Raw genomic sequence first — 27,552 nt, forward strand, 5'->3', positions numbered from 1 at the left:
CTACTATAGCCGTGACTTGGCCATCCATGGGGAGAAGGGGGAATTTGCTACCAAATGCCGCTTATGCTCACACGCCATGCACGTGATGTATCCCACTCCAGTGTCAATTTCACAGCATTTGCAAATGGAGGAATCCAAAACGGCAAAATTCTCATTTGCTGAGCCAAAATTTCCAAACCCCAAACCTCAAAAGGGAAACTAAACCCCTTCGCCTTCCCGCGCCCCGAGTTTCTATTTACTATCTGTATTCTGTACACAATACACATCGGCAGCCAGCAATTGGGGTTTACAGAATAAAAGAAGGAGGAAAACCACACCGTTATGACTCAGCCATCGGTGCCACCGCCGCTGGCCGCGCAACCACCGCCAGCGCTGCAGCCACATGGAGGCGGAGTACAAGTACGTTGTGCAGGTTGCCGGATGATACTGACGGTGGGACCGGGGATGGTTGATTTTGTATGCCCGACGTGTCAGATGCATCAAATGCTGCCGCCGGAGTTAATGAATAGGGTTCACAAGAATCATCCACAGAAAACCACACAACAGCAGTCACAACAACAACAGCAGCAGCAACAAGTGCCTGCTCACGGCATCGACCCAACTAAGATCCAACTTCCTTGTGTTAACTGCAAGGCTCTTCTTAATGTGCCTCATGGTTTATCTAGGTTTTCGTGCCCTCAGTGTTTTGTTGATCTCGCCGTCGATTTATCTAAAGTTAAACACTTGTTTTCTTATCATCCTCCAACGACAGCAGCAGCAACACCACCACCAACAGCAGCAACACCTCTTCCTCCTCTGCCGCGACCTCTGCCGCCTCCTATTCCTCAAGAGGAAGTCAACGAGGTCTTTTATACATTTTGGGAAATTCTAATTTTGTTTTATTTTCAAATGATTTCTAAAGGAAGAAATAGCACATTTATTTCTCTACTTTTGAGTATAAAATGTGGATAGAACCAAATTGAGTAGAATTAGTTTTTCGCGAAATAAATATATTCGTTTCTCTACTTTGAGTGTCAAATAACAGATTTGGTATTTGCTTCTCTAAATGTATTGCTTAGGCCCTGGGATCAGTTTGTTCTCAAATGTTTTATATTTGATAACTTCACATTATTGTGTGGTTGTTATCTGTTGTCTCATGTGGGACACACATTAGTCAGTTTCCATACAACTATTAGTTTTTGTTCTTCTTACAAGTATTGTTGTGCACTAATTGATACCAAAATAATTTACTTATGTGGCAAATGACAGTGATCTTCATGCCTAGTTGTTATTGTTCTTAGTAGGAATAATAAGCATGATCAAGCAACCTAAACAGGAAAAATCTTAAAAATGCACTTAACCATGCCTGACTGATAATGGTCTTGTTTCTTGCGACAATAATGTAAATTGACGAAATTAGAGAGCAAATAGGAGATTCTTCAGTGGCCAGATTCTGTTAGGCATTAGATTTTGAGGTAGATGACATTGTCAACTTAGGAATCTTGAAACAACTTCTACTCTTATTCGCTTGTTGGTCTAAAATTTTGGTGCCCTAGTTAATGGTTTCTTAAAATCCTAATAAACCCCTTTTTAGTGCATACTTATAGAAGTATGAAGGAACAAACTCTTTCAGGTGTTTGTGAGTGAATGCTTGCTTTGAGTCTTGAAAGACAGTGTTTACTTTAATGATTTGGATAGTTTGGGAGTGACCAGAAATTTATTTAGCCACATGCATCACTAGAGAGTTGAAGAAAAAACGTTACTCTAGATTAGAATCTCCCACTGGATGCTAGCTTGCAAAATTTAATAAATCTTCTATAAAATTCTGGATCTACTATTGAAGCCTTGACAAAAAATTTATAAAATTGTTCACTGAAACCAACGTATTTTTATAAATCCCCATGATCATATGCTGACCATGACTAAGAAAATGGCAATAAACATAGAAATACAGGTGTGTTGCTCAGTTTTTGAAGTTCACATTTTCTGTTATTCATGGCTGAGGCTATTATCTGTTCTTTAATCTTGTATATTCTACTCCTCTTATTTCCTTTTGTCAATGAAATTCCTTAGGTGGCTATTGAAGTGGAACGAGAAGAAGATGAGGGTGGCACTGTAGGAGAAACATTTACAGATTATGTGAGTGCATTATTTAGAAGGCATCAGATTAGATTGCTTTTCTGGCCTTCTATTAAGTTTTGGTTCTTGGACATGTCTCTTAATTGTTGAACCTTCTGGTCGGGGATCAGACTTCATTCCAGGCTTATGTGATTTTTTTCTGTTCATGCAGCGACCTCCAAAGCTTTCTATTGGACCCCCTCATCCTGATCCTATAGTGGAAACATCTTCTTTATCTGCAGTGCAGCCTCCTGAGCCTACTTATGATCTGAAAATTAAGGATGATTTGGAAAGAGAAAACGCTTTGTCATGCTTGCAGATTGAGACTCTGGTCTATGCTTGCCAGGTGGTTTCCACTATAGAACTTATGATCAATATTTTCAACCTCTTAGTTCCTTAACTTATAAGATATTCCTTGACAGAGGCACCTCCAGCACCTTCCGAGTGGTGCTAGGGCGGGATTTTTTATTGGAGATGGAGCTGGTGTGGGTAAAGGTCGAACAATTGCAGGGTTGATATGGGAGAACTGGCTCCATGGGAGGAGGAAAACATTGTTAGTTTTGGTTGCAATCTCTGCATTTTGTCATACATTTTTCTTATTGTTTTACTCTTACATTTTGATGTCACTACATTTTTGCTTGTTTGTTATCAATTTTCTTTGCTTTAGGAAAGGATCTCACATTTCCATTATTGATCTTTAATGTGCTCTTGCTATCCTCTAATGATCTTACACAGGTGGATTTCCGTTGGTTCAGACTTAAAGTTTGATGCAAGGAGAGACTTGGATGATGTGGGTGCAGCATATATTGAAGGTAAATTGTATGTCATTTTATTTTAGGCTTCCAGAATTAATGAACATTAGAAATTGGAATGACTTATTTAAGTATGGCCAGGCAAGGGTTTGCTTTAATCTAGTGAGGTACACTAATTTGGCCAATAGATAATGGAGTGGCCTAACTAATGCAATTTGGGGTAGTTGTCAAATTGAGAGTTTGTCCTAATTTGTGAATTAGAATTGAGAATTCAATTGAATAGTAAAACCTGGTACAGATTCTTAAAATTAATTTTGACCTAAAGTATTTCCATGTAAACTGAATACAATACGTCAAATATGGGTTATTTTAAAAAATTATGGAGAATCATATGGGATAACAGAGAGGCACTTGCCTAAAAAGCATGAATGAAGGTCTAAGTCTCCACCATGCTGAGTTCTTCTAAAAGTTAAATGCTTCTGTAAATTGAATAATTCTTAAAAGATATCTGTCAGTATTTTGATGGAAAAATTTTACCATATATTGTAACCATATGCAAAATAATGAAACCTATACTGCTTGGAAATGGTGGGAAAATATTGGTATACGAGTAGAAGATGTAACTATATGCAGTAGCAAGAGTTTAGCATTTAGGTATATGCCATATGATACATTCTTGCTTTTCTCTTATAATAATCTCAATTCTGATTACATAGAGGAGGCTTCAAGGGGTCCTTATTATAATAAAATATATGAATTAAATCTTTTGGGTCTCGGGGTTGATAAGGAAACAAAGAGTCAACCAAATCAGTTGATTTTAATCAATTCACTTGATTTGGCCATCATTTAGCTTCATCTGTGATTCATTCTATTAATTGAAATAGAGAATTAAATTTTCTAACGATTTAAATTGCACTGTTATATTTACAATGATGGAGTGCTTTGAGGTGGCATTTGCGGAATCATAGGTGTATGCTGAATGTAATGGCCTCTGTTGTACTCTTTTAAGAACTTTATTTGGCCATCCATTTGCACAAAGTGTGGTTTGTCTGCCACTCTTTATTTTATGTTTTCATTTCTGTTATATAACTGTAAGAGATTGTACACCAGAAAAAAGTAAAGATGTTAACTAGTCATATAAAATATGCTTCTTGTTTACAATACCTTAATGTGGTCCTCTTGATTTATAACTGATGTAATTTTCTTGTTATCTCTTGATTTATTTCTTCGATTGGTGAATCATGACTAGAAACATAGTCTCTTTTCAGTATTTGTCTCAGGTATTGCAAATATTAATGCGGTGAATACCTAGTTTGATTGTTGTTAGACCATAGATTTTAGCCCTTTTTGCCATTTTTTAACAATTATTTTCTCTGTGCAGTGCATGCTTTGAATAAGCTTCCCTATTCCAAGCTTGATTCAAAGTCTGTTGGTGTCAGGGAGGGAGTTGTATTTTTAACTTACAGTAGTCTTATAGCATCTTCTGAAAAAGGCCGTTCTCGTCTACAGCAGCTTGTTCAGTGGTGTGGGTCAGGATTTGATGGTCTTGTCATATTTGATGAGGTACTAGATCATGTTTCCTTTGGTTATTTGTCAAACAGACTTGGTATGAAAGTTTAGTTCTCAAAAGGATTTCTTGTTTGATGAGTAAGTGTTCATTTTTTTTGGATATATTCTTCTATCTTTTATTGCTAAGGATCATTGGCTTCATTGTAGTGCCACAAAGCAAAAAATTTGGTACCTGAGGCTGGGAGTCAGCCAACACGAACAGGTGAAGCGGTTCTTGAGATCCAGGTTTGGCCTTGAAACTGAATTCTAAAGGAATGTGCTTTACCTTTATAGTTATTTTGTATTAGTCATTACACCACACATATGTCTGTATTTGTTGTAATACTTCTTCCATATTTCAATGCTGATTCCTTGCAGTGGCATTTAAATCTTCTACATTCATAGAGTTGCTCTTCCGATTTCTTTCCGCTGAAGATAATATGTTATGTTCCTGGGTTATCGAATAAGTTATGGGGTGAGTGACTGGGTAATTTTCAAGTTCTCGTTAAGAGAGAACCCTACTATCTCTAAGAACAATTTGATTTTGAAAATTCAGTCCGACTTCTTTCATTCCATATCTTCATTATAGACAGACCTTGTTCCAATTCAAAAGATTGAAACACAACTTTCCTAAAGACTAGGACTACATCCCACGCTTATAGCATACATGGATTCTAAAGACTAGGACTAATATCAACGCTTATAGCAGGGCTTGTGGACTCATATTCTATAACCATGGTTCAATTTCAATTGTATGTATGCTGATGGCACACAAGTACTATAGCACTCCGATCTGTTGGAGAGTTGATGAATTAGGCTTTGTTCTTTTGGTTGAAACTTATTATGAAAAAGGATTCTTTTTCCTGTTGTTTGTTTGAAACATTAAAAGTCAAGTGAATCATTTTTGCACACAAAATATTCCTTTCAATGGATAAGACCATAATAATGCTTGGACTAGTTAGAAACCTTTGTTCTAATTAAAAGAAAATTCTTTAACACACTTGAATAGAAGGAACAAGAATAGGCTAAACTGTAGGTGGTCATCAATGATCATAGGTGGGTAGTGGTGATCAGTGAAGGCCATTGGCATTCGGAGGTGGTTAGTTATGGTTTTATGAAAGGAACCACATGATTTTCTTATGAATTTTGTCTGTTGTTAACTTTGAAAAATGACTTGCTTTCTAAAGTGGGATGTCTTTCTTTCTCGAAAATGGCTTAGTTTATCCTTTGACAAGGAAAAAGATTTTCCATGGACTGCTTTTCTTATGCATGTTAAACATTAAATAGCGGGGGAAAATGTTCACATATTATCTGTAAAAGCATATGCAGGAAATATGGAAACTGGAGGGTGGAAATAAGAGGAGAAAATAATTGACCAGAAAGAGAGTAGGAAAAAGAACTTCTCCCTCTTTGAGAATGAGGGCAAAATAATGTGAACTAGGAAAATGGTGTTTCATTTCCTACTGGGTGCAGGGATTGAATTCTCTCCTAGATTTAGAGAGAAATCGTAGGAGTATGTTGGGGTTAAAGACTCGTCAAAGAAAATCACGTATATGCCTCCAATTTAACTTCAGTAAGCGCACCTCTATTGTCAATTCTCTTAGTTTTCTGTGTATCTCTCTCTCTCCCTCTCTCTCTCTATCAGTCAATCAATTTTGGATTATTGAATGCATGAATAAATTATAGTTTATTCACATAGGTGGACAGAGCTGTAAATCCACATTAAACATTGCTTTTCCTCTCATTTTATTACTTTTCAAGACAAAAGGAAATAACTATTCTCTATCATCTATTAATTTACTTCCATCCAAACGATAGAGGTAAAGTAATACTCTTTAATACAACTTTTTTTCCCAACACTTTGTCTCTTCTTTTTCTTCCCCACCCAGAGTGTTCTGTTAGGAATAATTTGGAATGATTATATTGAGGGTGAAAGAAAGGTGAATTTTTCTCTCCTTATTGTATATCTTTTACACTTTGTTTGGGAAATGGAGCAAAATGAGGAGAGGAAAATGTGGGGCCTGCTTGAAACAAATTTGTTGCCCATGACTCATTTTCTCCTATTTCCCTCCCTTCCTAACATAGGTATAGTCCTGCTGTTCCTCTACATTTGGCTTTGTATGTTTAGCTGATTTTTAGAAATATTCTAGTGGTTATCCATGGACATGACCATGTTCACATGCCATACTACTATACCTACTATCATGCTAGTCTTACGAATGCTTTTATGAACATTATACTAATTAGTTAACACCAATGTTTTTTATTCTGCAATTGCATAGTTTAACTGTGTTTGCTGGGAACTCTTAATGTTTAAATTCTATAAAACAGGCTCGTCTTCCTGAAGCACGTGTTATTTATTGCTCAGCAACTGGTGCCTCCGAGCCACGTAATATGGGTTATATGGTCAGGCTTGGACTTTGGGGAGCTGGAACATGTTTTTCTGATTTCCAGAAGTTCTTAGGTGTGTTAACTTTCACATGTTTTATTTCTAGTTTGGTTCTTATCCTCTTTCATCTTTTTCACTATTTTTTCCTCTGCATCATCTTTATGGCTTGTCTATTTACACATTTCTTTGATTTTTATAAAACAATAAAGTAGTATGGTTGAATGACTATAAGACAATGATCTTAACTTTATCCAACCAAGAGCTGTAATTCTGTTGTGATGGCTATTGAAGGATATGTTGAATTGTTCAGCTATCTTAGCAGTAATATTAATGAACTGTATTCTAAATAGAGGCCCTATTACTTCATCCATCTTCTTTGACGAAGTGAAACTGCCTTTTTTATCCATCCTAAACAAAAGAAGCATACCTGTTGTTACTCTCTTTCTCTCTCTCTCTCTCTCCCCCCTCAACAAGCACACACACATGCGGTGTTCATACTCGTGCATCTTCTTATGCGAACACTCTTTTGCTGGTGTAGTTATTTTATATATTTTTATGCTTTTAGTTCTATCTCAGATTGTATCTCAATCAAGATTTTAATTAACTTTTGTATCTTAAACTGTAAATAATGCTGTGAAACCATGGTTCCGAACCTTTTGAGTCTATGTTAGTGTTTAACGATATTGCCTACTGATATCTGGTCAAATATTACGCTAATAAATATATGGATCTGTTTATATATCAGTTTGGAAGGCTAATGATTTAGATGAGAGTGTTTTGTGGCGAAAATCATCTAAGTCTGTTCTAGCTCAAATTATTAGATTGTTAGGTTTTACTGAGTTTTGCTTCTTTGGAACATGTATATAATTTATCTGCAGTTCTCTGGGGTTAATCTCTGTTGCTTGGTGGAGTATTATGGTTTGGAGGGTCTCCTAGTGCTGTAGAGTTCAAGGTTGCCTTTCCTGTTTGGAAGGGTGCATTGCCATAGTAAAAATTGTGCAGCCCTTTCCACCAAAGCTCCATATGGAGTCGTGTGTGGGGCTATATTTGTTTTCTGTTTTTTTTTTTTCTTTTTCCAATTTTTTTTTCTGCAGCTGTTTTTCGGAGTCCACCTTTTAGGGAAAGCAAAGTAAATCTCTGTAGTTTCCAAAAAGCCGAAACAGTAAGACCAAAAGTATTATTCAAATTTTTAAAGCTAGGTCTCAAAGCAATAGCAAACTAATGTTACAGGCAAGATTCCTTTGCATAGGCACTTACTTTTTGTGCACCTACTATCCAACTATGTGCCTTATTCAGAAGTTGGATTTTGGGCACATCTTTCATGCAAAGAGAGAGTTGATGAGTTGATTCAGTTAGGGCATTTGATCAACATATTTTAAAGTTCGTACTTTCTGCGAAGACTTGTTGCAATAATTATTTAGGTGAAGCAAGCTAATGTGTTTATAACACTCATAACACCAATGGTGCCTGCTAATATGTTAGCAGCATTTGATTGTAAGTTTGCCAAGTTTGAAATGTTTTTAATCCTTTCTTTATATTTGTCTTTTCTATGTACCCAATCTTCCAATACTTTGTTATTTTTTCTAATTCAATTTTATTCGTACTATTTCTTTACCTTATTGGCTTTTTAGGTCTTCTCTTTGTAATGTAATTATTTGTATAGAAATTCCACATGTCTGTTTGTTGATCTAGGGCCTCAATGAGTAGGCTTAGGTGTGTTTGTGATGGGCCTCTAAGAGTATAACCATTTTTGGCAAGTACAATTGGTTCAGGCCTGGTTTGCACTTGGGGGGAGTATTGGAGAATATAGTCCCACGTGGGAAAGGGACAAGAATATAAAGTGACATATAAGTAGTGAAGATCAGGGTTTAGCCAAGCCAATTGGATTTGTACAAGGTAAGGTTCTAAATCCACTTATATGGCCACTGATATCGTTTGATCCAACACTCATAAGGACCAACGAGTTTCTCTAGAATTTTTTTATAAAAAAAGTGATTCTACTTTCTTTTTTCTGCTTTTCTCTTAGTAAGTTTTTTAATCTCTTCTATCCAATACTCCTGTAGTATTCTTATTCTAATTTTGTTCCACTTCTTTTGACACACATACACACTCACATACATGAATAGACAAGTGCCTTTTCAGATGATCAAGGAACCATTGCCATAAGTCCTTTTCCTTTTTACTACCTTGATATGCTATACTCATTCTGAAGAGGTGGTACTAAAATTATTGACTTAAAAGGTAGAGACAATAGAAATCCAATATTTTTTCTTTGTTTAAGATTTCTATTTGGGTAGATGGTGGTTGGGAGGACCACAAATCTTACACAAGAGAGCTAGAGGACCATCTCCATATTTGGAATACATTCTGTCAGCGTATCTCTGAAGAGAAAGGGATTTTGTGTTGGCAACTTTGATTGTACACATGTTCTTTTGGATTTGGTGGTAATAGACATGCTAATTACTTTATAGGAAAGAGACCTCCTTGTCATTTGGTATCAGAAGTAAATTTCCTTTTCTTCTTTGGAAAAATCTTGTGAAGGCTAGGGTCAATGCCACATAACAGCTTGGGAATGTGTTTCTAGGTTTCTACTTCTACGACCTTTTGTCCTTTTCCCAGCCTCTTTATTGGTAAGATATAAAGCTCTTGTATGAGTGAACATAAGTTAAATTTGTAATTCAAACAAAATTTGAACAAAAACTCATGTATGCACTTTGTCCTCCAACATTAACTCCTGAAGCACTCCCTGAAAACCTATTAACTATTGAGTATGTGAATTTAGCCATATGCCTATGGTTATAGTTGGTTATCATCAAAATTTTGAATAATACCAGGGTTAATATTTGTTAAATATAATTATTACATCTGTTTGTTTGAAATCTATTTACGCAGCCAATTGATCTTTAAAGATCAGATATTTTATTATAACTTTTGACTTCTGAAGTTCTGCCCCTCTGTGTGCATGTGCATGTACATTTTGTAGACATTCATTACTATGCTTTTCTGTTTGAGTATTAGCATTTTGAATCTTTGCATGGGTTTCTTTCTCTCTTTCCCCTATCTGCCCTTCCATTTTTATCTTACTATCAGTTGCTGAATACAAACACTAATAGAGAAATCTTCTTCTGGAAAAAATAAATGTGCAGGTGCTCTTGAAAAAGGGGGTGTAGGAGCACTTGAACTTGTTGCTATGGATATGAAAGCAAGGTGTTTATACAATTATATGAATACATAACAACTATATACATTTCATATTATATAATATTATGATTTGTTATTTTTTTTTTCTGACTTTTAGGGGAATGTACGTATGTCGTACCCTTAGCTACAAAGGGGCTGAGTTTGAAGTTGTTGAAGCACCTTTAGAGACTGAAATGGTGGTAAGAGACATTAATTTCTCCTATTGTCTGACATATACTTGATGCTTGAAATTGTTGCTACCTCATATAGAATGATATAAAGGAATATGCTGATACTTTATTCTTTTTCTTAAAATTGCCTTCAAAAGATTCACTGTTTTACATCTGGCATATGATTTTTTCTTTATGTATTTTGTGTTTCCTCATGTTACTTTGTAACTTCCCTAGGAGATATATAAAAAAGCAGCAGAATTTTGGGCAGAGTTGCGTGTGGAATTGCTTTCTGCAAGTGCTTTTCTCACTAATGACAAACCGATTTCTAGTCAATTGTGGAGATTATATTGGTCAAGCCATCAGGTATATATAGCTAGCACCTTGCTGCCTGATGTTTGACTGTTCCCTAACCAAATAAGACTTCTTTTTGTTTTAATAATTTGTTTTTGTATGTTTTCAATATATCTCAGTTAATATAAAATATCCATTCATTCACTACTGCAGCGTTTCTTCAGACACTTGTGCATGTCAGCAAAGGTTCCTGCCGCTGTAAGATTAGCTAAGCAAGCTCTGATGGAAGATAAGTGCGTGGTTATTGGCCTCCAGAGTACTGGAGAGGCTCGAACAGAAGAAGCTGTGACTAAATATGTGCGTGCTGCTCTATGATGCATTGCCTTCATTTTGTGTGGTTATTTTCTTAATTCATTATCTGTTTCTGTTTTCTTCATCTTGTTAAAGTTAAGATGAACGTTCATTGAGATTGTGATGGATGAGACAACCTATTCGCAGAACCAAAAGAGGATCTAATTAAGAACCTTTTAAAATGAAAGTGCTACTCAATCCGCCAAAATTAGCTAAATATTTTCTTCAAATCTTTGAATGCAAACCATCTTAAAGAAGCTAAATGACTTAGCTATCTCATTGTACATCGCATTGATAGTGATGGTTCTTAAACATCTTCATCTGAGTGTGACAATGTCTTTTATACGTTTGCATAGCAATTGACTAAAGCAACAAGGTAATGACTGTGACTGCCCTTTGGTTACATTTTTGTTCTGAGTTTTGAGTATAGTTTGAATTTTCAGGGCCTTGAACTTGATGATTTTATCTCTGGACCTCGAGAGCTTTTGCTGAAATTTGCTGAGGAAAATTATCCTTTGCCAGAAAAACCCGAATCTCTCTCAGGTATGTTTGGAGTTTATGAGTTGTTTGTATCTTCTGTATTGTCATTAAAGCTAGAGTTGGCATTCTTAACTTTTGTAGGAGATGAAGGTGTGAAAGAACTTCAACGGAAGCGGCATTCAGCAACACCTGGTGTTTCATTAAAAGGGAGAGTTAGGAAAGTTGCAAGATGGAAGCCTGCAAGTGATGGTGAAAGTGAAGAAGAATCTGAAAGTGAGTTTCTCAGACTAGACACTAATTAATTTCATTCTTCTTGAAGTTATCTACTAATTGACTTAGCATCAGTCCAAATTTAGGCTTGTTTATTTTGCGGAATAGTTTTTCCTAATTTGCCAGCATGTTGGTTGATGGAAAATATTTTCCTGATCAAAGGGAAAACTAAGCCATTTTCAAGGGAGGCTTCCCCTTTCTCAAAAGTGGAAGGCATATTCTGGAATTGTACAACTTCTAAATAGCATAGGAACTTATATGGAAACTGCAAAGACTTGTACCAATTAGCATATCAATTATCAAGAACACCTTGGGTAACCGCTGCCAGCAAACTATCGCAATAGCTCTCTTTCCATTATTTTCTGTTATATTTATAACAAAATAGATAACTTTGAAGCTTTAGTAAGTTTCTATATTTTAATAGTCTATTTTATTTGAAAGAAAAGTGATATTCCCAGTATGCGGCAAGCATCATAAGACGATCTCCAAGTTATTTTAGTAGGTTATTTCAAATGGAGCCTTGAGAAACAACCAGAAAATGTCAAATTTCTGGGGAAACAGGTTATTACATGAAACAAATGGAGCTTTAGGTGGTTTTATTAATTTCATTCTTTTAGCTCCTTTCTTTTGGGCTCAGCACTTCAGTAATGATGTAGAAATGCTAAATCTCTTTTGAGCAGTTAACCTACTATCATCTTGGCTCTTCTTACTGTCTTCACATTAGCGAGGTGAATGTGCCAAGTCTTCCCTACCAGTTCATTTGTTGTTTTACATATGGTCAAGCCATCTAACTTCTCTTTTTTGACTTATCAATGTGTGCCTCCTCCATTTATGAGTCCAATCATTCTTATGCTTCGTATATCCCTTCTTTGTATGCATACAACCTATCTTCTTCTCAACCATACTTGTCTTCTAGAAATGATTTTTCATCCAGCATTCAGTGTTAATTTTGGTCTTGTAGAACTTCTATTTCTGAATGGTCATTGTAGTATTGAGCGCCCTTTGACATGTTTGTATATCTAACAAGTATTCCTTTCTGTTACCCACCACTTTAATATCATAATCCTGTAATTTGTCTTACTAGATTGATAAATATGACATAGAGGTCTTGGTGCCTTCTTTTGCCTTTTTTTTTTTTTCCCCTGATATCATTGACTAGTATGTCACATGCCTTGCACTTGATTCTTCATGCTATTGTTGAAATTTAAACTCTAATATTAGAATTCTTATTATTATTTCAATAATGGAGTGCCCAGGCAGCAAGCTATTCACTTACACACAACACGGAGATCACTTATTATGCCTTTTATATGTTGAAATTTGCAATTGTGGCATGTAGTTTGAGAATGACCAACTTTAGTATAAAAATTTTATCTACTTGGGTGCTACAGTTTTGGTTAGGTTAGCAAATTTTATTTGTGTGTAAATTTATTTCTTAATTTGGTGTCCTACTATCTAAAGGTTCATCTTGTTTCAATTGATCTTCTTTTTCTTCGTACTATAAGCTAATTTGCTATTAATCATTTCAAAAGGTTCTTGTAACTTTCATTTTTGTAACTGATATGGTTTTGCCACCTAATGTGAAAGATTCTGCTGAACGTTTTTAAGCAGAGGCAAGTTACTCTAAGAGATCATTATGTTATTGTACTCCATGAGTCTCCTTCGTAGGATTAGGAAATCTGAATATCTTTTTGTTCATAATGATAGCATGAAAGGTGCTCCTCTTCTAGATATTGGTTTATTCATAATGAGAGTAAGAAAGGTGCTCCTCTTCTAGATAATTTTTTTCTTAAAATTTTTCATAATGGAAGTGTATTACTAAACTTGCAAGGTGTCTGCACCATGTAGTGGATCCCAAAAACTTAGGCAAGAGTACAGTTCATCTAGAATTGGATATTGGACTGGAACTTGCCGGATCAAAATAGGAATTGAAATTTGACAATAAATTCAAAGCTTCAAATTATAATCCATTGGATCCTTAAGATTCAATCTCAATATCTAACTATAACTTCACAGTTTCAAACCATTCAGACCATTCATCTGCAGGAATATTGTTTACTCATATTTCACAGTGAATCACCTTCATATATTAAGGTGTAAGTTATTATAAGTAATATTATGAACACAAATGGTGTGTTTATGGGAGTTATTTTAATGGGGACAGTTTTGGAGATTTGGCAATCTTCGAACCATCTCGGACCATCCTCAGCCCTCGCATGAGTTCAAATATTGCCAGTCTCATTTTCCTTTTAACTTTTCCCGAGAAAAATTAATTCAAACAAATTTTGATGAAGTGGGAGAAACCTATACTCTATTTGATTTTTCGATTAATTTTCTTATTCTAGCGAATGGAAACTAGAAAAGAAAAATATATTTATACTATTTACTATTCTGATTATTCATATAAACTACAATTCTGTACTTGTACAACCACCTCAAATAATATTTAATGTTTTAAGAATTAAAATAAATATGAAATGGTCGATTAAAATTCAACGTATAAATTGTATGATTACAGAACTTCTAAAGTTGGTATTTCACTCATTTTATTGGGTAATATTTCAATCATTTTTCTTTTAAAGTTATTTTTTTGGTGGATAAAGTTTATTCCTTTATCAGCTTGTATAAATTGTTGGGAAGAGTACAAAAATTTGCCCTGTAGTTTGGCGCTTTTGCATTTAAGGGATTGGTTTTTTTGTGACAAAGAAGTATTCTATGATTTAGTTTTCTTACATTTTAATACTTTACAAACTAATATCTTTATGATTTAATATTAATATAATATTCATTTTCCATAACAAAATCACTTATTAAGTGATTTAGCATATAATTAACTACATTAGATTTATGTTAAATAGAATTAAAATATATATTTTTAATTTTATTAGAAATAAATTAAAATGCTTTTTAAAATAAAATTGTAATATTTTTAGGAGTTTTCTGATAATTGATTTGAGAGTAAATCACCTATAAAATAAGTTTATTATTGAAATGAATATTAAATTAATATTAAATCATAAAAAATCTAAAGATATTAATTTGTAAGGTAGTAAAGTGTAAGAAAACTAAATTACAGGTATTTCTTTGTCATGAAGAAAACCAGTCCTCTAAGTGTGAAAGCGCCTAACCATAAAGTATGCTTTTGTACTTTTCCCTAATTTGTTATACTACGAATATACATTGTCTAACGAAATTCATTAAAATAGTATAAAGAGTCCATAATTCTTGAAACATGATGCCAATTTTTTGGAATGGATATCAAAATTATACGAATGGATTTAATCGCTGTTTAAATAAAAAGATATGAGAATGTACGAATTATGCTAACATAAGTAACAGTATGTTATATAATAAACACCAAATGTCAGCTTGATTTTTAGAACAATAGTTCTCTAACAATATGCTGCAGGATGGGAGTATCAGAATTAGGAATTTAAGTGTTAATGATGGAATTAAGAATTTTCAGCTATTTTGGTAGTTTATGTATTTAGGAATTATATCGTAATTAGATATATAAGAAGTTATTTTAATTCTATCGTAATTAGTATTAATTTAATATTGTGGTATTTCCTTATTATTAGTTTATAATTTTCCTAGTTTAGGATTTCCTAACCTAAGTAGTGTTAAGGATTACTTTTAGTCTATATGTGCCTATTAGTAGGTTTTAAATGGTATAATATCAGTTTGGAGTTTTGTTTAACGAATTACAGCAGTATTGGTACCTTGAGTTGTTTCGATGCAACTCCTTAACCTTTTACGTGATGTTTAAGAACTTCTAATGTGACGCTTAGAAGCTTTTACCTTGTCTTTGTTTTCTCACATATCAGATCTGAAAATCTGCAATTAAATTCAGATTTCATTCTATCAAGCCCTTTATTTAATCAATATGATGTGTTGAACAGTTTATGCAAAGCTGTCCTACATAGAAGTAATGTACTAAGGGCTTATATTGAACACAAAAATCAAGCTTTTGTATTGAAAAAAATAATCAGACGATCTTAATATCTCCAATGTAAAAGTTTCATGAATGCAAGACACTTGCACTCTTCACTTTTGAGATTCCCTTATGCCCTTGTTTTGTGTTTTTAATTTTGTCATTATCTGTTTCACTTGGCCTTCCTTTTAAATGGAGGGGCATTTAATGTAATGCATCTCACCTAACTATGAACATTGAAGCAAGTAGCTGGCCAGCAGTTTTATTGCGTATATATATATATAAATATATGTAGTAGTGTAGTAAACTTCTTTTGCCAAATAGATATTATTTTTCTGTTTGCCTTTTTTGTTTTGAACAGGGAGCCAAACCATAGTCATCAGTTTTTGTTTCTGTTCTATGGATTTATTCTTTTGTTGCTTGTTATCTCATTAATTCTAAGGCACTTTAGTTTCTATTTGTCTTGTTTGGCCTATGTAGCTGACTCTGCACATGAATCAACCGACTCCGATGATGAGTTCCAGATTTGTGAGATATGCAATGGAGAAGAGGTAGAAGTTCCCTACTCTCTAATGTTGCTATAGGTGGAGAAAATATGAGTGATTAATGGGTAGAAATAGGTCAAACCTAATCTGTTAATGTATGGACTAAAAAAGCATAGGACATTGGTGCCATTCTAACTGATTAGTTAATACTAGTAAGTACTAGAATAGAGCCTGTGTATTGCTGTAGGATTCAAAGTGTGTTTATTTATTTATTTTTTTTTTGTATTTCAATTTTTGCAATATTTTGTTGAAATTTACTTTATAATATAAAAAATATTTCTCATATGACAAAATACTTAAAATTTAAGTAGGTTTACAATATATAATATAAATTAAATTTCATTCATATCTGAATTATCATCATAAATTGGGCTAAACGGTCAATTTAACCCCTGAACTATTGTGCGAGATGCAATTTGCTTCAACATCAACGTTTTGGTTCATTTACACCAAAACTTCTTGTTTCTTGGTCCAGTTTGCCCCAATCCAATCATAAATGATACTGAATCAAAGTAAAATTTTGCCATAACGAAGCTCATGAAGTGGAGATTTCATCCCTATACTCCGATCATCCAAAAACTACCTAAATCATTTGATCAAATTCAAAGAGACCAATTGCCTTTCGATATCCCCTTCTAAAATTGTTATTATCAGCGAAACGAGAAGACAATGCTACTATCTTTGTAAAGCCTGAGCTATGAGTGGTTTGGGACCAAGGCTGGCCATCACCATCACCGAAGGAGGAAGAGATGGCTTGGTAAAGTTTTCAACTGACTATTTCGGGTCAAATTGGACCAAATAGAAAGTTTTGGTGTAAGTTGACCAAAATGTTGATATGAGAGTGAATTGAGCCTCATAAACTACTTTGGGGGTCATTAAGCCTCATAAATTACTACAAGAATTCAGTTGTTTTATTGTGTACTATAGACTTTATATTTACCAATTTTATATTAGCTTCTATATGAATGTTTGTGTTGATATTTTATATTAAGGCTATTTAAAGCTGGTGTTGCTATCAATTCTCCATTATCAGTTGTTATCATTTTTCTAATGTTAGTGTCGATGATGCTGCAAATTACTTTATAAGGAGAGAAATGGACAAGATAAAAGAGCAATTTAGGATCCACATTGAAAAGCTTTTCCTTTTTCTTTTTTGTGCAAAAAGTAGTTTTTCTAAAATCTGGTTATCAATAAAAGTTTAGTGTGAAAGGGAAAAGAGGTATCCTCTATCATATATTAATTGGGTATTATGGGGTGCATTGTGTGTTTTGGGAAGTGGGGTATAATAACCATATAATAATAACTAGGTCATAAATGGAAATTGGGTGATATGCAGCACAACTAATGTAGACCCAACTCAAGCCCCGTTCTTTGCCACCTCTGCTGTACCCCGATATCCAATGCTATATGATGTCTAAATTGTCAAGTGCAGGAAAGGAAGAAATTAATTCGATGTTCTTGCTGTGGGCAACTGGTCCATCCGGCATGTTTAGCCCCACCTATTACTGACTTAGTATCTGAAGATTGGTCATGTTATTCATGCAAGATAAAAACGGATGAATATATTAAAAGAAAAGAAGAGTATGATGCGGAACTCTTGAAGAGGTAAGTAAAAGCCTAGGGTGTTCTTCTGCATGCCCCCCAGTTTTTCTCTTATTGAAACTACATTTTCTACATGGTTGGATACTATTAACTTGTTTTAGATATGAAGCCTCCTTGGAGCGCAAGTCAAAAATTTTGGAGATAATTCGTTCCTTGGATCTCCCAAACAATCCCTTGGATGATCTTATTGATCAGGTAGTTTCTAATATTTTTCTGGTTTATTTTAAATCGTTTTGATGGGTAATACAAATAATTCTATTTTCCATTAGCTACTAACTATTCATAGAGAGGTCCCTAGTGAAAACCTTAGCCATTACTCATTGAGTATTGGAGAGAGGTTCACACTGTCAAGCTTAACTAAGGAGAATGTATCCAATATCCAAGTGACTTCCAAGAAAAAATCACTGATGAAAAAACAAGGCATTTATTTTGTTGGGATTTTGGTTTGCTTGTATTTTTTGCTTTAGCATTTGCATGTTTGTTGGATCCATGTTATAATATTTGTTTGGGGCTGATATATTTCTACATAATAAATGGTGTTAAGTAATTTAAGCATGGTAATATTCTTGTTGACCATGCATTTGATACTCATGTAGCTTGGAGGCCCTGAAAAAGTTGCAGAAATGACTGGGAGGAGAGGCATGCTTGTAAGGGCCTCTAGTGGAAAAGGTGTAACTTATCAGGCACGGAACACGTGAGTTTTTTTTCCTCTCTCACTTCTTGATCAATTTGTTTTTCATATCTGAGTGGTGTTGTTTTATTTTATTGCTTTAGAAAGGATGTCACCATGGAAATGGTCAACATGCATGAGAAGCAGCTATTCATGGATGGTAAGAAATTGGTTGCTGTCATTTCTGAGGCTGGATCAGCCGGTGTCTCATTGCAGGCAGACAGAAGAGCAATAAATCAGGTATTGATTTAGATTCAAATATTCGAAACTAGAAGTTAAAACGAAGAACAGAAGGTAGCATGGAAAACAAGGTCCCTGAAACTCATTATTATTGATCAATCAGTGCTCAAGTCTGCCTCAATCATTTGGCCGCATGGATTGTTTCCCTACTGTTTGCTTGATCTAGAGACTAATCAATCTAGAGTCGACTAAGAAAATAAGTGACCTCGAAAAAGAAGAAGCCCTCCAAGTAAATAATTAGATTATGTTAATAATGTCAACAAGGTTTTCAAGAGTAATTTTTTCCTTTTGTAAGTCGCTCAACTTTCAGGGTTTCTTCTTGCTGATATACTTTAAAGTTTGCAATTTGTACCACTTAAATCTTTTCCCATATTTTATGAAAATTTTCTTCCTTTTCTTCTGATGTGTGCCATTTTACATATCCATCAACAGAAAAGAAGGGTTCATCTGACGCTGGAACTTCCTTGGAGTGCTGATCGAGCAATTCAACAGTTTGGAAGAACTCATAGGTCAAATCAAGCTTCTGCACCAGAGTACAGGTAGGGTATGTTAATTGTTTTTAACTCATTTTCATCTATTTTACCTGGCTGTTTTAGCAAAAAGAAGTCAGATTGGCTAGTCAACCGATTGGTGTAGTATTTTGGTTTTTTTATTTCAATTGCAGATGTGTAATTCTTTTTATGCACTTTTGGCAGTTGGTGGCGTTAGAGGGTCCTGTGAAATTGATGAGATTAAGTTGATCAATTGCATCATATGTCTTCTTGATATTTTAAATTATGCAGTTAACCTTACAGAACTATAGTTAAATCAAATCGGTATATATCTTACTTGTATGTGCTGAATTGTCATTATACCTCTATTTATTCCACTAAAAAGACCTTTTACTTTTAAATTGCATTTTCTGGTGTTTGGGGTATGTTGGTAAATTAGTCGATCGGAAACATTTTACTGGCCAAGTGGAAGTAATTAAATATCGATATTTTTTTTCGACTTATACAAGCACATTAATAGCACACCTACAAAATATTCACAGGCTCATATCTACAAGTTTACCGACCACTGGTGATTGTGACTGGGAATCGGTATTGGCCATTATCTGCCATCAGCTATTGGCATCTGCCACGAGTTATCCATTTTTTTCTGGCATTTTGACCTTTATCTCACTATGGCTGGAAAGAAAGCCAAGTTCTTGTAGTTGTTAAGTTTTTTAAGGTCTACTTCATTTTAAATAACTTCTTTTCCAATGTGCTCCATAGTCCAGAAAATAATTGTAGTTGACTTATTGTCACAATAGATCCTGGAAATAATTCATCTTCTCTTAAGATATTTTTGATAGAAATATTTTCTATCAAATGAGTTATTAGGCTATATAGCCTAGACTAGAATTAGCATTCTAATTACAGTCACATTGCTAAACTTGTTGAATCACACCCATATGCTTGTACAGGCTATTGTTCACTAACCTTGGTGGAGAGCGCCGATTTGCATCTATAGTTGCCAAGAGATTGGAATCTCTTGGGGCATTAACGCAGGGAGATCGGAGGTAAATTTGGCTTGTATAATATGCTAATAAGCATTTAGAATATGCATTATAATTATTGTCAAGCAACTCTGCCTTTTGCTTGATTATGCATCCCATCAAATTTGAAATGCTTTGTACTGCAGGGCTGGACCAACTTTGAGTGCTTATAACTATGATAGTGCCTATGGGAAAAAGGCATTGATGGTGATGTATAGAGGAATAATGGAGCAGGTTTAATCATTTTTTCCATTACCTCTCTTCATATGGAATATAACAAGAATGAAGTATCCAATATTTTGGAAATAACTAAAGCAGAATTTTCAGGATGTCCTGCCAGTTGTACCTCCTGGGTGTTCATCTGAGAATCCAGAGTCCATTCAAGATTTTATCATCAAGGCAAAAGCTGCACTTGTGGCTGTTGGAATAGTTAGAGACTCTGTTATTGGTAAATTTCTCCTGTCTTAGTTTTTCCTTTTCTTTCTTTCTTAGTACCATTGAGATGAATCAAAGTGTTGCTGCTAGAGGACTCTACTGAAGTTCAAGTTCCCCGACTGTCGTATAGGGGAATTTCTGCTATTTGGTCGATATAGCTGTTCAGAGCAGTGCATCTCCACCTTGACTGTGGACTAAGTAATTATTTTAGGTGTTATAATTATTAAAAGAAAAAACAAAAAGAGAAGTCACAGATTTCACTATACATTTTTCTTGCTCTTCTGATTAATATTATGTACCCTTATTCATTAGTTTTTTTTCTTTGTTTTCTTTTGTCTTTTGCTCTCATTAATTCATAAAATCCTGTAATAATTTTCTTTTGTGCTGATCATTAACTTACCAGTTCCTGTAAATATAGGTAATGGAAAGTTATCTGGCCGCATAATTGATTCGGACATGCATGATGTTGGGCGTTTCCTCAATCGACTCTTAGGACTGCCACCTGAGATTCAAAATAGGTTTGTTGATTATAATTGATATGTTCACCGTAGTCATTATTGAACTCAGAGTGCTAAATACTTTCACCAATATACAGGTTGTTTGATTTGTTTGTCAGTATCTTAGATCTTCTTGTTCAGAATGCACGCATTGAAGGAAATCTTGATTCTGGGATTGTTGATATGAAAGCTAACATCATTGAATTACAAGGAACCCCAAAGGTAAAAAGTTTTGGTTTACTTACTGGACTGACAGCATCACTTATTTTGACTTTATATACCCTGCAGACAGTTCATGTTGATCAAATGTCTGGGGCATCAACAATTCTGTTTACTTTCACTCTGGATCGAGGAATAACATGGGAGGTGCTCATTTTGTTTACTTCCCCTCATTATTTTGTGTGTATATAAAAATGAATTTGATTCTGTGTTGTATGATATGAGATTTCTTCTCATTAATAACCAAAAATTTTGTAATTGTTTTATTAATTCTAGTCTTCAAGTACCATGATTGAGGAGAAGCAAAAAGATGGACTTGGCTCTTCTAGTGATGGATTCTATGAATCTAAAAGGGAATGGTTGGGAAGACGTCACTTCATTTTAGCATTTGAAAGGTATTGTTAAAATTTGATATATTTATATAGTCAGTCTGGTGTTTCTATGTGGATATATTGCTAGTTTTTGATTCATCAAGCTCCATTATACAAATTGATGGAATCAGTTGAACTATCAGTTCCTGTTGAATGAATTGAACTAGCAGCTCTTGTTATTTAAGTATGTAATGTGGGAGGACAGACGCATAGCACTGTGAATCTGAGGTTCTCTTAAGGTTATAGAAAACTGTGTTCCCAGTTCGAGTTCTGAATATATCCACATAGTAGGTCAACGTGGATAAACTCAACTGAACCTCAATTCTGTATGGCTGGAAATATCTGGACAATACCTTTTCTGTTGTTTGGTTAAGGATAATATTTTTAACGAGGTCTAGAGCTACTAATCTTTCTTTCTTGGGCAATGTCACTCCATGTCATCCTTGCTCTACAGATATCTTATTTATGCTGTACTGGGTATTGATTTGCAATCTACATGGTCAAGTTATTTCAATTGCTCCTGATCTTATCTTAATTAGCTGCAAGTTGTCTTTCCAGGAGCATATTACTTCCTTCTTTGTATCATTTTCTTTTTCTGTTCTACACATCTATTTTTGCCACTCATCTTGCAGACTTCATTTTCTTTTACTCTTACGCATACAAGGATTTTAAGATTATTAGGACGAATGTAGAAATTTTCCATTTCAGCTAGTCCCGCCTTTGCTATACTGGCAGATAATCCTTGCTTTTCCATTCTTTTGTGTTGTGGAATCACAATGCTTAAAGTATCACTTTTGTTGGGGTTTCATTCCATCTAGATTAACCTTGTCTACTCATTTTCACTTATGTTGCTAATGTCACGGCTCATGCATAATGAATTAGTAAATTATTCAGACAATTGTTTTGGGAAAATGAAGTTGTATTATATGGCTTCATCACAACAAAATGAGACAAGAAAAAATGCCAACAATACTTGAGGTAGTCAGGAAACTAAGTATTGGACTTATTTTATTCCAAAAATGTATATGCTATTTATTTATTTTGTTTAAGACTATTATGTAATTTCTTATTTTTTAAATGCACATTTACTTATCAGTTAGGATGTTGGCTTTTAATGCTAAACCAAGAATCTTTATAAAATTATTATTTTCTAAGGCTTTTGATGATAAGTGATAAATATATAGGTATTTACAATTGGTTTTGGAATGGGGTCCTAAATTGTAAATGGATTTTGTAGAGTGTAATGTTTTATGGTGTTTTGTGAAATCACTGGTGAATTGTGTACAGGCAAACATTTGTTATAGCTCATTACAGATTGTTTTTGTAAAGTGCGACAACTCTAATGGGCTGGGAATGTAATGAAAAAGGAATTAGAAGAACAACTCTCTTCAGAACCTAGTTCTGATGGGCTCGTCTTTTATGCACTGGTAGATCTTTTTTTAAGCTTATATCTGGGTAGTTATTGGCAGTCCATGTATACACATAGACCTGATAGCTTCAACCTGAACTGGAACTGCCAGTTCCAGTCCTCCTTGGTTACACGAAGCAGGCCAGTTGGCTGCCGTTTTTTTTTCTTAGGCGTTTGAACTGGCTCGGACTGTCGTTTCTTGATTAATGCCAGTTGCCACTTCGGAGAGGGTTGAACCTTAACTGGCCTCCTCTCCCTCGTGGTTCCTGGGCCAGTTCGTGAAGCGGAACTATTGACCTTTCAGGTTTTGCCTTCTACCTCAAAATGTTTTCACCTTTTGACTATAAATATCAATTTTGCTATGTGCACAGCGGGTAACAGAATATGATATTGTGATATTGTTTTGTATATCAATCATTCAACATTATTTTGTATTTAATAAGGTATTGTATTCCTACAGCAATATGGCCAAGTTTTTTGATGTGTCCTCTGAGTGAGAAAGTTGAATTTTCAACTTTTATTAGTTAATTATATTGAAGAAAAATACATGGTTTTCATATCTCAGGCTTTTATCGAAATAAGTGACCTTTGTAAATATTTACAAATTGGATTTAGGTGACAAAATGTTAAACTATAGTAATAAATTCAGTGACCTTGAACGAGATTTAGCAGTCACTTAGCAGCAGACTGAAATACCCTTTAGGGCTTGTTCTTGAAACCTAAAAGCCACTTCTTTGCTTTCTACCTTGTTAACAACTATTCACATTGACCATCCATATTGGCACAACTAGCCAGGGATGGATCCAGAATTTTGTGTTGATACGCGACAATTTATATACATATGATATCGATAAATATAGAATATGTATATTGTCCATTTTATGTATTTAATATGGCAAAAATCTCCATGTAGACAGCAAAAGGAATGTACAGAAAATTTGACATAGAAAAAGGATTTGCAGTGAGAAATTTAATGTTAATACATATATGAGCATTACATTTTGTAAATAATGTTGTTTAATTTTCTTACATATAAAGCTCACAAGTTTATACCAAATCAATATTAGTTAATAAAATTTATAATCTATAATTTTATATTAATTAGCACACATCAAATCAAATATAATCACTAAAGAATCTACATATTTAAGTGACTGTGAGATGAATTCAATCAATAAGTGACCAAATTATTCTCAAGTGGGGGCAAATCTAAATCCTTATATTAATCAGGAAACATATAAATAATTAAGTAAAATATATTCATTTAGACTAGACAATAAGAGAGATGTCTCTAGGCAAGTGGGAGCAAGTGCCTCCGTTGCCCCAATAGAGCCAAAGTGAGTTGCTCTGAAGTGTTTACATTTTCTTTTCACCAACTATTTGTTAAAATATTCTGAATTGGAATGGTGACAGAAGTTAAGTTGACTTTCAGATCTGACACCACTCATTCCACATTAGAAGTTTTTCCTAGGTTGTTATGAGAGACTGAAGAATAATGTGAGGAAACATGTTAATAAACTGCAAACAATTGAGAGAACTTTGCTGGGAATAAGAGCACCTTTCGGAAAAATGTCCACTATATTGTAGTGACTTCACAAGAAATTCACCAGGAAGTAAAAATTCACTGCTCAAGATTTTAACCAACAAACCGATGGAACAAGTATTTCGGACTCTAAAATTTGGAGATTAAAATTTTTTTTTAAGTTCTAAGAAATTTATATCTTTTTTCCCTTTCACAAATTCAATGGTTCGACTGACAATGATTTTTTTAGAATGTTATCATTATTTTCCTTAGCAAAGAATATAACCAATGTCGGGTGGAAGCTGTATATGCATTGGATAGTTGCTACTTTGAAACTTCAATCCTGATGCTGAGTTGTCTCCCATACTAGAAATTATTCTGTTTACCATTTGTATTTTTTGTTTAAACAAGGAAATGTAATTCAAATGTATCTGGATAGCTTCATTATTCTCTTAGGCTTAAACATTGAATCTTTGAACATTTTCATTTTGTAGAATATTCTCACTCTTGGAAGAGTATACTTCTGTCCTTTTCATCCTTCCTTTTCAGCTCCTCTACTTTTCTTTTTATAGAACAGGGAAAGGCATCGATGCATATCATTCCTACTTTGTGTCATTATCGCACTCACCTCAGATCGTATGAAAATATAGTGTATTCACATGGTTCAAATGCTATGAAATTAATGATTGGAAACTTGCAAAGTGAAATTTGTGTCTGGTGAAGTACATATTCAGTTAGACTAATGCTACTACAAATACTAGGTTTAATAAGCGGGAGAAGTTTTTATGACGTCTTGCATGAGAGCAACTCATTGCTGCAGTGATGTTATAACCAAGTCTAGATTGGATTGGCTGTTTTATATCTTACACTGCAGGATGTCAGTTTTAGTCAAATGGACATTTGAGACCTTAATATCTGCTGGATGCCTCCATTTGTTTGCTTTCTTTCAGTTACTCTGGTCCCTTGCAACTTCATTGTTCTGCTTTCTTTATTGTTTGCTTATACTTTTGTTAGAAAAAGGCATTCAAATGATTCGTATTGTTAGATGCTTATTGCAGCGTTTGTTTTCCTATTTATTTATTTATTAAATTATGTTTCAGTCCTGCATCGGGAATGTTTAAGATTGTAAGGCCTGCTGTTGGAGAGTCAGTGAGGTATCACATACTATTTGGCATTTTCCTCTTTCTTTTCTTATTGAACTGCATTTATTTTTTTTCACTGATCCCTTTACATTTTCTTCAGGGAAATGCCTCTGGCAGAGTTGAAAAGTAAATATAGAAAAATATCATCTCTTGACAAGGCACGAAGTGGTTGGGAAGATGAATATGAAGTTTCATCCAAACAGGTATGGTAGGCAGAACATGTATCTGTATGTTATCTTCTCAGTTTTGCATTTGTAAATGTGAGGTATCAGATACTGATTGAGCTAAGAAAATTGCATAATTGGATGTAAATATGCAAAGTACTTTTGGGAAAATGAAACGTGGATGTCTTTTTCTTTCTTCTTTTCTTTCCCTTGATTTTGTAATTTGATGTGGGTTTTTCTATTTACCCACGTGTCTTGTAGGCTTACTAAAAATCGTTATTTGGGATTTATGTATCCTTCAAAACTTGTCCCTATTACTGTCCTGCATAATTGCTAAGAGCTGGTCTTATCTGATCGACTACCCCCTTGTTATCTGGTTGGAGGAAATAGAATCATTCCAAACTGAAAAGTCCTTGATTAGCATGCATATTCACTTCAGCTCCTAGCTTACCCTCGATCGCATGTTGAGTTATAGTGTACAGTGTTGCACTAAGTTGGGAGAAGCTCTATTCATGGATCTGGAACATCTCTTTTTTCTTTTTTCCTTGACTACTCAATTTATGGTAATTGCAAGTTTAATATCATTTTTGTCCTGATACTACCCTAGCTTATTGTTAATTCACCTGCAGTGCATGCATGGGCCCAATTGTAAGCTTAGCAACTTCTGCACAGTTGGCAGAAGATTACAAGAAGTGAATGTTTTGGGCGGCCTCATTCTTCCTGTTTGGGGGACTATTGAGAAGGCCCTATCTAAGCAGGTAATATTGAATTTCTTAACAATTTTCTGGTTTCCTTAACTGAAACTTTGAGTAAATGGAAATTGGAAGCGTACTTTATTATTCTTTCCTTGCTTCTCAATCTTAAGTCCATTCATCATACTCAAATCTCTATTGCATGGAAGCCACAGCCTTCTATTATTATTATTATTATTATTATGTCTTCTTATTATTTTTTTATTTTTTTTATTTTTGATATATTTATTTTTCTTTTCCAATTATATTACCCTCTACTGCAGTCGAGTATTTTGTTTTTTTTTTTAATGTGTATTTCTGGAAGAGGATGCTACTGCAACCATACTGATGAAAATAGTATAAAGAGAGGCTAAACATGCTCGTTGTCACTTTATGTTCTTAGTTACGGAAAATACTAAACCTCAACTAATCTTCTTGACAGGCACGTCAAAGCCATAAACGGCTCCGTGTTGTGCGATTAGAGACCACCACAGATAGCCATCGCATAGTTGGTTTGCTTGTACCAAATGCTGCAGTAGAAACTGTGCTTCAAGGTCTCTGTTTTTCTCTCACATGCCATGGCATAAATTAGCAGTGCCTCTGTTTGATCAAAATTTTTACACAGTTCTAATCATTGCTTTATATCTTGGTTACAGATCTAGCATGGGTTCAAGATATTGACGATTGAGATGTAATTATAGATCTAGCATGCCTTCAGAAGCTGCAATTGTGTGGATACAGCATAAGCATCATACTGAGAAGATTGAAGAGTTCGTTTCTGCAACATCTAATGAAATTGTGCAGTGTCATTTTTTTGTCTCACAGGTTCATTTTTTTTTTTTGAGCCATTTTTCCCCATATAATTTTTGTATATTTCTGGAGATCACAGAATAAAAAGAGAATGATAGGTTACTAGGCTGTATTGTTCATAGATGTACTTCTAACTAATTTGTACAATGGATTAAAACACTTGTCAGTAAAATTTACAGCTGAAATAGAAATTACTTTTGCCTTTACAGTAA

General features: G+C 34.4%; 1 protein-coding gene across 3 annotated transcripts; it reads left to right on the plus strand.

Annotated features, from left to right (window-relative positions):
• Positions 1-27,552, plus strand: LOC8286220 (protein FORGETTER 1). 3 transcript variants are annotated; one of them, XM_002518780.4, is made up of 32 exons: positions 3-843; positions 2,053-2,118; positions 2,270-2,443; positions 2,520-2,650; positions 2,833-2,909; positions 4,231-4,412; positions 4,566-4,643; positions 6,729-6,861; positions 9,933-9,993; positions 10,085-10,166; positions 10,374-10,502; positions 10,644-10,787; positions 11,225-11,324; positions 11,403-11,534; positions 15,946-16,016; positions 17,443-17,615; positions 17,714-17,807; positions 18,209-18,306; positions 18,387-18,522; positions 18,955-19,061; positions 19,970-20,065; positions 20,188-20,275; positions 20,369-20,489; positions 20,895-20,994; positions 21,072-21,195; positions 21,262-21,339; positions 21,469-21,587; positions 25,594-25,647; positions 25,736-25,838; positions 26,429-26,557; positions 26,973-27,084; positions 27,187-27,552. In XM_002518780.4, exons 1-32 carry the CDS (start codon positions 322-324, stop codon positions 27,216-27,218), a joined length of 3,846 nt encoding a protein of 1,281 aa, XP_002518826.1. In that variant the 5' UTR covers positions 3-321; the 3' UTR covers positions 27,219-27,552. The 3 variants fall into 3 exon arrangements, 1 of the variants encoding a protein (XP_002518826.1); XR_007215514.1 differs by lacking the exon at positions 27,187-27,552 and having other exon boundaries at positions 1-843; positions 26,407-26,557; XR_007215515.1 differs by lacking the exons at positions 25,594-25,647; positions 25,736-25,838; positions 26,429-26,557; positions 26,973-27,084; positions 27,187-27,552 and having other exon boundaries at positions 1-843; positions 21,115-21,195; positions 21,469-21,532.

The sequence above is a fragment of the Ricinus communis genome, chromosome 4 (genome assembly GCF_019578655.1).
Source record: "Ricinus communis isolate WT05 ecotype wild-type chromosome 4, ASM1957865v1, whole genome shotgun sequence".
Taxonomy (NCBI): Eukaryota; Viridiplantae; Streptophyta; class Magnoliopsida; order Malpighiales; family Euphorbiaceae; genus Ricinus; species Ricinus communis.

Bases quoted from the DNA above. Each gene is read 5' to 3' on its own strand.
- LOC8286220 (XM_002518780.4), top strand. From the start codon at position 322: ATGACTCAGCCATCGGTGCCACCGCCGCTGGCCGCGCAACCACCGCCA. The intron at 11,535-15,945 runs GTGAGTTTCTCA...TGGCCTATGTAG, and splicing joins AAGTGAAGAAGAATCTGAAA to CTGACTCTGCACATGAATCA. The intron at 16,017-17,442 runs GTAGAAGTTCCC...TGTCAAGTGCAG, and splicing joins AGATATGCAATGGAGAAGAG to GAAAGGAAGAAATTAATTCG.